The 12,074-nt window shown below is 44.9% G+C and overlaps 1 protein-coding gene across 1 annotated transcript in view; it reads right to left on the reverse strand.

Moving 5' to 3' along the window:
• The window catches only part of TMEM40 (transmembrane protein 40), a 36,730-nt gene that overhangs the window by 13,085 nt on the left and 11,571 nt on the right, over positions 1-12,074 (reverse strand). Inside the window, 4 exon segments of the mRNA XM_090284201.1 lie at positions 315-368; positions 1,430-1,519; positions 3,611-3,769; positions 4,420-4,500. Coding sequence (XP_090140327.1) covers positions 315-368; positions 1,430-1,519; positions 3,611-3,769; positions 4,420-4,492 — 376 coding nt within the window. The 5' untranslated portion in view covers positions 4,493-4,500.

A 12,074-nucleotide genomic window follows, 5' to 3' on the forward strand; every position in this document is an offset into this window, starting at 1 on the left:
TATTCCAAGAGAGTGGTACTGATCATATCTCATTTTGTTGATTGGGAAACTGAGGCCCAGAAAAGCCGGAGAACTGGTCAAGTCAAGATTACAGTTCAGAAGAAAACGCAGACAGTTTCATCACCATGGTGTAAAATGCTTTTGCCACTCCCACCTGCCAGCGTTATAACTACTCACTTTGTCACATTTCCTATATCTGCCCACAACTTTTCAGCTCATGAAACACACTTATGATCTTGTTTCTACCCAACAAACCCCTAGGCCCTCATGTCCTTTGTCTAACTCTGTTTTCTCCAAAGTCACTGGACAATTACCTCCATAGAGTTGAAGCTCTTCCTTCAAAAGGTCAGGCTCCCCATGCTCAGCACCTGGTGAAGACAAACCCCATTAGTCAGCGCTCCCCAGGAGCAGCATCCCAGGGCAGCTTCCCTTTCACACATGCCTGAAGCCTGAGGGGTCACATAGTTCTTGTACTGGGGGTAAGCTGTGTGGTCTTCATGAGGCAAGACAACCTTCCTAGTGCTTTCCCTAGTGGTGACCGTGCTCAGTTTACTAAGAAAGAATTGGGGGTCTGAGAAGACCTAGGCCTCATTCAAAGTGAATAATAACAGTTGCTACTTATTGAACGCTTGCTATGTACCAACACTGTAGAAGTATTTTAATATTTCATTTGATCTTCATGGAAATCCTATGAAGAAGGTATTGGTCCCTCTCCCTCTCCCACTTGACAGATAAGGAAACTGAAGCTTACGAAGTTATTTCCTGAAGTTCACATAGCCAGTAAGTAACAGTCCAGGTTCAAACCCAGGTCTGTTTCCAAAGCCTGCAATTGTAATAATTTTTATCTCCAGAAAAAGAACCAAGTGCTCAACTCCAGCTTCATGGGCAGCATTTATTAAACACCTTATGTGTGCCAGGATATGTACTAGGCATTAATCCAGACTCTTTTCTTTCCATGATCCATTGGGGCTGAAATTTACCTTTTATTTTTTCCAAAAATGTTCTTCCTGTTGTTAAAAATAAAACATGCTCATTGCAAAATATTTATAGTATAGGAGAGTTCAAAAGAGAGAAAATAAAAATCATCCATAATTTAACTATCCAGAGATAACCATTATTAACATTTGGATATTTTTCCTTCCAGTCTTGTTCATAGTCATGTATGTATGGATTTTTACAAAGTGTATATGAGATCAAACTGATTATATAATTTGACATCTTTCTTTTTTCACTTCAGAGAGATATGAGGAACAGAGCTCTAACCAGGACAGGGTGTAGCATCAATGGCCTATTTTGCAGTAGTCGGAGCTTAGGTTGCTGTCCTACTATAAACAATGCTACCAGGAACATCTTCACACAGACAGTCCCAGAGAGAAACTCAACAGTGAGCTGAGTGGGCAAAGAAGAAATGGTGAGGCCTATTGCCTACCGGGTGAGCCACCCCTGTGGGGGTGTCCATCGCCCTGGCTCTGCCGATGTTTTCTCATTTCCCTGGGCTGTCGGTCCTCATCACTGCTCTCTGCAGGGAACAAACACAAGCTGTAGGAGAACCTCAGCCTGGAAACGAACCTAGAATACACTTGTTCTGTTGTCAGTTCTCAGAATTTAGCTTTTGTGAGGAGTGTGATCTGGAGGCAATATTCTAACGTGTTTAGTGGTTATCTCTGGGTGACGGAGCAAAGGATGACTTTTTTCTTCTTTCAACTTCTTTTATGGTCCACATTTTGTACAATGTGTCTGTGAGGAATCTTTCACAGTAAAAAAATTTTAATTAAAAATATAATAGGATATATTAAGAATAAAAAGATGTAGAGAGAGCAGTACTGGGTGCCGGGCTATGAGTTAGGGTCCTGCGTGTGGAGGAAGACTGAGGGCCTCAGGGAGACACCCGGGCTCGGGCCCTGAGGTCACCATCTGAGCCTGAAGAATGCGCACAGTCTGAGTTCCAGCAACAGGCCAGTCACTGTGGATCAGACACCAGGGTCCTGAATATCAGTGTCTCTATGCTTCTGCGTTAATTTTCCTGTTGCTTTCTCTTAGTGTTCAGTTTTACTAACTACAACCAATCCCGTATGTGCTGTGGACACAGGAGGGAAGTGTTTTGTGGTCACACTTGGGGGACAACATTAGTGTGTAGGCAGCACCCCCTAAGGGTCAACCAGAATCTGAAGACACAATGTCCCCTCCCACCAGGGAGGAGAAACAAAGGGACAGAGTCCCCTGCAAGAGTCCCCCTGCACCTGGAAGCCCTTCCTCATGGTCAGTGGGTTTGTATACTTTTTAATAAGGGCGGTGGTTTCCACGAGGAGACTGGCTACACACACACCCACTGGACCCACTAACCACTCTTTCTCTTCTTTCTGCTGAAATAAGCATGGATTTTTGTGGCCTTGAGCCTCAATCTCATCATTTGCAACCTGAGGACGTGATGCTAGGGAGCCAGGGCTTTGCAAGCATTTTAAAATTTTTAGTTTAAGACTACTTTCATCAAATAAAATCTCATACGCAGGCCCACTATGTACAATGGATTAGGAGCTCTGGCTGAGGAGGAATTAGGCTCTCCAGCCCCAGAAAGACCTCCAGGGAATCCCAGGTTGGTTCCTGAGCCCTCTTACAGCAGGTCAATTAACCTCTGTGCCTCAGTTTCCTAACCTATAAAATGGTAATAACAATAGTACCTTCCTCAGTGCGTTACTATGAGAATTAATTGGTTTATTACAGTGCTCAGAACAATAACTGGCACACAGTAAGTGCTTTGATGTTGCTGCTGCTGCTATAAACTCAGCCTTACATTTTGAATCAAAAGAATAAAAGTGAAAGAATATTCTGTCGTATATTAGAAAATAATGTGGAAATCTGTAATCAAGACCCAAATAGAGACGTTCATTCCTCTAAACCCACTAAAGGACTGGTGGGGAAACAATACTTAGGACATGATCTATATGAAAAATTTAAAAAGTAAAAGCTTTTGAGCAAGGATGCTCATGAGTGTGATAAACTGGTGGTAAGATGGGGGTGGATCTTAACAATAACAGTTCTCTTTTGAGTTTTTACCATGTGCCAGGTGCTAAGACTTTACACATGTTATCCCCTCAAGAATCCTATGAGGTGACAACTTTTGTTACCATCCCCATCTTAGAGATTAGGACCTCAAGGCATACAGGGTTAAGCAATTTACCCAAGGACATAAAGCTGGTTAGTGGCAAAGGAAGGATTTGAACCCAGGCAGGCTGCTTGAACAGGCAGATGTACTGACTCTGGCACCAGAGCACCCCTGGGAAACCTAAATGTTACTTTACATGAGATGCAGCCACTTGAGGGCTTATTTGGGAGGCATGAGGAATAGCTGCAAAGACATTACAGAATAACAGGGCAAAATGTAAAGGAGAAGACAGCAAAAAATTTTAAACCATGGACAAAATTGTCTATCCGATTAGTTATAGCTGTTTATACATTATGTGTACAGTTAGGTGGGCCCTGGAAGGGAATGTGGAAAAATAGAATTGAAGTATAAAGGTGGGAGATAATGGGAGATGGTTTTCCCATGTGAAGGCTTTCCTGAATAATATAAGATAATATACATATATCTATATTTAAAACTTTGCTATACCTGAGGCAGAGGAGGATGATGACGATGAAGAGGAGGAGGAGGAAGAAGAAGAGGAGGAGGAAGAGGAGGAAGAGGAAGAGGAAGACTTGTCTCTCTTATATTGTTTTTGAGAAAAGAGTCTGGCCTCCTCGTCTTGCTTGTGGAAATCTGTCTCTCCATCTGGGAGGAATACATAGACAAGGATGAGTGTTTCCCTCCCTTCCCACCCCACAGACCACCAGGGTCTCCTCAGGGGTCTGTCTGGACTTGGGGAACCAGAAGGGGCTGGTTTCTCCAGGATACTCTTCCAAACCCCTAGGGCAAATGGAAGGTGCAGAAGACCCCAGAGCTAGGGAGACCCAAGACAGACATTTCTCTGACTACAGAGCCCAGAGAGGGGTTTCTAATGCCCCTGTCCTGCCCTGAGACTACTTGACTGTATAAGTGGTTGCCAACTTAGAATTCTCTGTAAATGTCAGGACAGGTGGGATCAGATTAAGCCCTAAACCTTCCTATCTCCTATCACAGCACCATGTAGGACCCTTCCCACCTTCTGGGGACTGCTCTATTGCCAGCCCAAGCCTGCAGAGACTCTTAGAGGTTTGGGGAGCAACTGAGGGCTCCCACAGCTAGAAATTGCTAGAGGAAAGACCAGACCAAGCACGTATGTGTGTGTGCATGTGTGTGCAATCACTCCTTCCTTAGAGGTTTCAACTGCTACTTGAGCCATTGTGCCACATGAGCTAAGCAGGGTCTTCTTCAGTTCTACCCACTGCTGGACTCCATCTCCCATGTGGCTTTGCCCAGAGGGTCAGAGAAGGCAAACATACGCTCTGTATCTTCTGTATCTCCGTAAACTCGACTGTGGTCTTGAGTCTGGGAGGAGGATTCTGAAGTCTCCATGGCCTTCCCTGGAGAAATAACAATAGCAAGTAATTAATATCACAAGTAATTAATACTCAATAGAAAGCAGTTAATATCTTTAATATATAAAGAGCTTGGCACATAAATCAGAAAAGGAAAAACACCCATTTTAAAAAGGTATAAGAAGAACAATTTACAAAATAAAGAAATATACAATTAGGGAAATTTAAATAATGACCTTCTGACAATATAAGAACTTATTTACTTTTAAAAAGTACACTTTAGTTTTTAGAGCAGTTTCAGGTTCACAGTAAAATTGAGTGGAAGGCACAGAGACTTCCCATAAACCTCCTGTCCCTGAACATGCAGAGCTTCCCCTATTATGAACATCCTCCACTAGTATTTTTTGGTGTGATTTTTTTATTTAAAAGATTTTATTTATTTATTCTTAGAGAGAGAGAAATGGAGGGAGAAAGAGAGGGAGAGAAACATAGATCAGTTGCTTCTCACAAGTGCTCCAACAGGGTACCTGGCCTGCAACCCAGGCATATGCCCTGACCAGGAATCGAACCTGTGGCCCTTTGATTTGTGGGACAATCCCCAACCAACTGAGTCACACCAGCCAGAGCTTAGGTATGATATTTATACTGAGGTTATATTTATTTAAAGTATTCTTAACTTTAGGAATAAATACTGAAATATTTATGACAAAATTATATGATGTCTGGGACTTGCTTCAAAATAATCTTGTTGGGTATTTGGAGGGCATAGATGGGGTCCAAATAAACAAAGATGACTATTAGTCAATAGCTGTTGGAGCTATATCTAATTCTGTCTGAGCCCAATCACAAACCAGTCAGGTAGGAAATGATTAATTGCTCCTCACATTTGGATTGTAGTTTCTAGACAAAAAAAAACCCCAAAAAACAAAAAAACAAAACAAAAAACTTCTCTAAAAACTGTCTTATTTGACCCTTACAATAACCTTGCTATGTAAGTTTTATTATCCCCATTTTATAGAAGTGAACACCAAGACTCAAAGGCATGAAATGACTTGCTCAAGCTGGGGCTCAAAAATCCATATTTCATTTAATGTACCCCAAAACTTTGGTCTGGGACACAAAACTGCTCCAACACCACCGTGGAGTCGGGCCTCCTTGGGATGGAATGTTGAGTGTCCCCTGGGACAAAGATCATGCCCACTGGAGAACCACTGGTCTAGACACTATACTGGTTTTTTAAATTTTTATTTTATTAAAATATTTCTTGCCTGAAGAGTAGGCAATATAATTGAAACAAGATGCTATCCTGCTGGCTTTGAAGATGGAGGAAAAGACCAAGAGCCAAAGAATGCAAGGAATGCAGCTCTAGCAGATGAAGGCCTGGCCATAGATTCCCTTCTAGACCCACCGGAGGGAGCTCAGCCCTGATCCTGGACTTTGATCCCCAGAACTGTGTATGTGTGTGTGTGTGGGGGGGGGGGGTGCGTGTGTGTGTGTTTAAAACCTTTTTTTCTAAATTGAGGTATAATTGGCATATAACATTATATTAGTTTTATGTATGCAACATAATGATTTGGTGTTTGTATACATACATTGCAAACTGATCACCATATAAGTCTAGTTAGCATCCATTGATCACCACAGGTAGTTACAAAACATTTTTTTCTTGTGATGAGAACTTTTAAAATCTATTCTCTTAGCAACTTTCAAATATACAATGACAGTCACCATGCTGTACATTACATCTCCAGAACTTATTTATTTTATAACTGGAAGTCAGTACCTTCTGACCCCTTCATCCATTTTGCTCTTCCCTCACCCCCACCTCTGGCAACCATATCTCTGTTCTCTGTATCTACAAGTTTGGGGTGTTTTTGTTTTAGCCGAGAATCTACTCTTAACCCACCACAAGACCTTGGCAAGGCACTATCTTTCCTTGTGTCTCAGAGTCAGCCCAGCGGGGTTTGAATCCTATCTGACACTTCCAGCTGTGGAAGCTGAGCATGTTACTGAACTTCTTGCTCTGCCTCAGTTTCCTCATATGCAAAATGGGACAATAATAGTGCATACCTCATAGTATTGTGAAAGTGGATCAGTTAAAACACCTGAAGCACTTAAAACAATGCTCAGTACAGAGCACGAGTTGAATAAATGCCAGCTGAGGTGACAATCATTATTAAGACGGTGGGGCAGGGTGGAGCAAAAAGACAGAATTTTTGCAGTGGCAAGAGCAAGTGCTTTGAGGTCAGACTGACCGGGGTCCAATCCCACTTCTGTCCCCTGTGCGTGGGATGACTTTGGGGAGGGTAGTCCCCTTCTCTAAGCTCTGTGTATCACAGTTGTGACCTAGTGATAGCAGAGGCTTAAGGAGGAAAGACAGCCAGTGCCTGCCCAGGGAGGCCTTGGAAAATGTGAGTTTTGCCTTCTCCAGGCCTTCTATTACCCTCGGACATTCAGCATCCTGCTCCAGCCCTGCTCAGCCCCCATCTCCTATTACCCTCTTTCTAGAATAAAAATTCTCATTTCACCGGGAAGAATTCAGCTAAGTATTAGGGAGTCACTAGCCAAGAAAACTGATTAATATTCAGGTATGAATGACTGATAACCATAAGCCTCCAGGGCATATCTATGTTTTGAAAAGAATTCTTTGTATATATCCAGTACATATTCATTGGCTGAAGTCATCTCTAATGGCAGAATTTCAGATAGAGTGGAGGAAGAGATTTAGAATACATATGAGGGAAGGACAGCTTCTGGCTGGTGCCAAATACACCAGAAGTTCACCAAGCTGGTCCTGTCTCTTTCCTGCCCGAGCTTTCTAGATCACTTGGCAGTCCCTGGTCACACGCAGCATTTTCAGGCCTCCAGACTTCCATCCAGGCCATTTTTCCTATTGTCAAAGTTGTATCTGATCTTTTAGGCACAGCTCAAGTAACACCTCCTTCATGAAGGCCTGTGCTAGTTGCCTGACTAGTACCCTCCCTCCTGACCCCACTCCATTAGCCCTTTTTCTCCCATTGCCCCTGGACTTCTTCCTTGTAACAAAGCTGCAATTTTGTTTTTCCAGCTCTTGTTAGATACTCGTTATTCCAGCCTCTCCTGTAGCTGGGGTGGCCATGTAACCCAGTTTTTGCTAATGAAAAGTTAGCAAGAATTTGTTGGAGTTTGGGAATACTTTTGCTTCTTCTGACAAAAGAGGGCAACAGGGCTGCTGCTGTGTCTTGCCTCTCCTTTCTTCCCTGAGCATGAATGTGATGGCAGAAGCCAGAGGGGCCACCTTGTGACCTTGCGAAAAGGCCAAAGCAAACACAGAGAAGTTGTTGAGCTACTGAGTTCTTGCCAGCAGCTGCCTGCTTTTTTGTTATTTGAGAAAAATAAACCTCATTTTACTTAAGCCTCTACAGTCAGGAGTTTTGGCATGTGTAGCTGAACACAATTCTGACTAAAACACATTCCCTCTCTTACATTCCTACATTAATTGAGCACCAACTGCATGCTAGCACTGGGATACCGTGGTGAACAAGCTGCAGCCCTTGCCTCAAGGAATGTCAAGGTAGACCTGGGGGCTGTTTGGAACCAGGGGCCAAACCAGAGCAGAGTCAGTCAGGGAAGTTTCCTGAAGGAGAGGATGCTGGGGTGAGCTGGAAGGGCGAGAGGGAAAAACATGTAAAGGCGCAAAGGCAAGGGGCCATGGCCCACATGGGAGATGGCTGGCATGAAGCAGCTTTAAAGAAGAATGGGATTTGGGGGAGGTCCAGAGAACACCCCTACCCCGTCCTTCAGCACATCACTCTCTTGAACCTTAGTCAACTCAGCCATATAACAGACTTTTTTCAAGGTAGGGCACCTTGTTGCATAACTCCAGAAACCACCATTCTAGATAGTGCCCAGTGCTCAGTGGAGGGTCTGGCACACCCAGGGTGTGCCTCTTCCTTTAGATCATAAACCCAGTCAGGGTTAGGGATGGAAGCTGATTTATCTATGTATCACCAAACTGCACAGGGCCTGACAGAAGGCAAAAATGATAATGATGATGACAATAACAAATAAGTGCTCACTATCTGCCAGGCAATGACCTAAACATGTTACATGTGTTAATTCATATATTCCCCATCACAACCCTAGAAGGGCTCACCAGTTGTGCCCATTTTATAGATTAAGAACACTGAGGCACAGAAAGGCAAAGAAATTTGACCAGAGCCCCATAGCTAATAAGTGGCTGAACAAGGGTAGTTGCTCAGTCCATGCTGGGGGCTAGAAGGACAGGTGCTAGTACCGCTTCCCAGGCCCTTGTCATTTCTGCCAGGAAAGAAGGAGTCATGGGAGTGCTATGCAAATGATGCTGACTTAGCTTATATTTTACCTCTGGTGGAGCCCTAAGCAAGTGTCCTCATAGCCAAGACACTTTCTTGGGAAGTTCTTCAGCACACTGATCCATCAGGAAAGAGAAAATGGTAGAAGCTATCCTTGTCCCACCCCTCCTTCACCCATATTTCTACTATGAGAAAAGATAAATAGAATTTTTATAGTTTAAAAGTCAAGGATCAATGTGCAAGGCAACACTTAACACAAAGGACAGAGCACTAGTGGTGTAACATCAGGTGCTGGCAGAGGGATGCTGGGAGGGGCTTCTAAAAGCTCAAGTTCAATATATGCATGACCCATGGACATGCACAATGCTGAGGGGTTTGACAGTGGGAATGGGGGGCAAAGAGGGAGAAATTGGGACAACTGTAATAACAAACAATAAAATATTTAAAAGGAAAATAAATCTTCACATTAAAAATAATAACAAACAAAAGCTCAAATTCAGCGCATGTGACTTTGAGCCGAGATGGACCCCAGGGAGCTGACCGAGAAGTGAAGGAAGAAAGCACGAAGAGGAAAGAAACATGGCATATTCCCCGCGATCTTATTTCATTCGTGCGAGTCTTATTTCATGCAGGAAAAAACTGCAGTTGAGATAGACAAAATGACTTGTCCAAGTTCTCCCGGCTTACAGATGGACCCAAATCCAACCCCTGCCCTGACAGAGAACCCTCATCCCTAGCCCAGGTTAGAGACCTCTAGGGCCCTCTCTTTCAGGTGGCCCCCCATTTGAGGCTGATTCTACAAGGAAATGAACTAACTTTCTAGCACTTTTCTCCAGAAAGTCCAGCCCTGCTGAGTCACTGGTGGTGCCAGGGCCTCTGCACCCACAGGTCTTGCTAAACTGGATTTCCCCTTCAGTTCCGCCCAGATTTTCTAAGCTTCTGCTGTCACAAGGGCCTGGGCCCAAGGTGGGAGGACTAGTAGGAGACACTGGGCCATCACAGCCTCATAGCCCTTTCCCTGCCCAGCTCATTCCATCTTCATACTCACTAGGAGGGAGGCAGGGTAGGGATTATTCTCCTATTTCACAGATGGGGAAACTGAGGCCTATAAACAGAGGAACTTGCACAAGGTCACACAACAACTCAAGGGCGAGGCTGGCTCCAGAACACTGTCTCTTGATTCGGGGGCTGCTTATCTTTAGCTGGTGTCCCTTCCTGGAGGAGGGGCTGAGGCACCTAAGATTGAGTTGGATTTCAACAGGTGGCAAAAGGCAGAGTGAGAGAAAGATTTAGTGGAGGGGTTGGTTGGCAGTGGGCAGTTGAAAGGGTAGGAGGCCCCTGAGGCTGTGGAAATAGTCCTGGGCTTTGAATGCCAGGCTAATGGTCAATTTTCCTGCAAGTAAACTGTGAGGAACATTCCTCGGGGCCACGAATGCAGAGCCAGTTCAGTTCAACAAGCCCAGGCTGGAACTGGAGTAGGGGGCACGGGAAGCAGAAACAGTAGCTGGGAGGGGAACAGAGCTGAAAGAGAGGTGGGCACTTGCTATTTCTGCCCACCTGGCATCGAAGCTCCCTTCTGGCTATTACACCAAAGGGGCAAGTTAGAGCCCTTGCTAATCTCCTCCATCTTCCCAAGCCTACCAAACAAGTGTGCACCCCAAACATGCAGATACAGATCAGGACAAGTATCCCCAAACTGATTGTATCCCCTGCTCTTGCTTATTTGGTATGGAAATCCTAGAAGGACCCCTGCCCTTCATCCATGTTAAACCATCAGCCTCTCCCTCCCAGGGCCCTGAAGAGGCTGTCATATTGTTTCAGTTCCTGACCATTGTCTGTTCTGCATCTGGTTCCTCAATAATTCCCTCTCTTCTGTAAGACCCCCATACCCTCCCAAAAAAGTCTGTTTTTGGTAGCCTGAGGTGGTTGCTGTGACTTGCAACCAAAGCATGGTAATTAAGACTAATGTGTGAGGAAGGCTCTGAGATTCTAGGCAGAGAAAAGCATGGCTAGGGACAGAGGGGTCCACAGATTTCACTCTAGCCTCCCAGAGCAAGATGTGGGCAGGGCCCCTGAAGTCCTCCATACAAGGGGTTGCGTCTCAGCTCCAGGCTGGGTTGCAGACTTCCACTGTTCATTCCTTTCCCCCTCCCTGTAACTGCTTTAGAAGCAGTTGCCCTGAAGATCTTGCCCTAGAGGCTTGTACCCTTGCCGAGTACAACGAACATGTTATGGCTGGTTCAACTCCTCACTGGTTTCTATTGCTTCTGTAACAAATTCCCACAAACTTAGAGGCTTAAAACAACAACACAAATTGAGAGTCTCACAATTCTGTAGGTTAGAAGCCCAACACTGGCCTCACTGGACTAAAATCAAGGCATCAGTAGGGCTGCCTTCCCTTCTGAAGGCCCTGGGGGGAAATCTGTTTCCTTGCTACTGTTTTACTTTCTTCTCCTTCCTCTTCTTCTTCTCTCCCCACTTTCACTCTTCCCTCTCCTTATTCTTCATTTTCCCTACTTTTTCCAGCTTCTAGAGGCAACTCACATTCTTTGGCTTGTGGCCCCTTCTCTCACCACCAAAGCCGAAGATATCAGGTCAAGTCCTCCCACTGCACCACTCTGACCTCAATTTCTGCCTTCGTCTTCCACTTTTAAGGATCTTTGTGATTACACTGGGCTCACCCAGATCATCCAAGATCATCTCCTTATGTTAAGGGCAGTTGATGGGACTTCCGGCCAAGATGGAGGCCTAGACAGACACGCTATGTCTCCCTCCACAACTAAGAAGGAATACAAGTACATCAAAACTAGAGACAACCAGAAGTTCCAGAAAACCAAGATGCATGCAAATTCAACAAACAAAGATATAAAGAAGAAATACTCACTGAGACAGGTAGGAGGGGTGGAGCCAGGGCAGAGAGGATGCAGTGTGGTGGCAGCAGCAGTAGCAGCAGTGGCAGCAGTGGCAGGCTGGCAGAAAGTGAAGTCACACATTTTAAAAAGGTGGGAGGGACACCTGGGAAGTGCTTCCAGCACCAGACCAGATTGTGCATCTCACAGTCCCAGCACCGAGGAAATAAAGCCTCATTGCATTTGACTGTGCAAACCAGTGGAGGTTGGGGCAGAGAAAGAAACTGTTAGTCTCTCAGCAGAGTCCACTTGTTTAAAGCCTGCCCTCCCCCATCCCTGCTCCTAGAACATCCACAGACTCACCCAATCTGGGAATGGCAGCCCAGGCAACAGCTAGAGAGGTGCCAGGCCCATACAGAAGTGGGAGAAATGCCTGGAAAAGGGGCCAGTGCTGAGC

This window comes from Furipterus horrens, unplaced genomic scaffold (genome assembly GCF_987537825.1).
Source record: "Furipterus horrens unplaced genomic scaffold, mFurHor1.1.pri manual_scaffold_7, whole genome shotgun sequence".
Lineage (NCBI taxonomy): Eukaryota > Metazoa > Chordata > Mammalia > Chiroptera > Furipteridae > Furipterus > Furipterus horrens.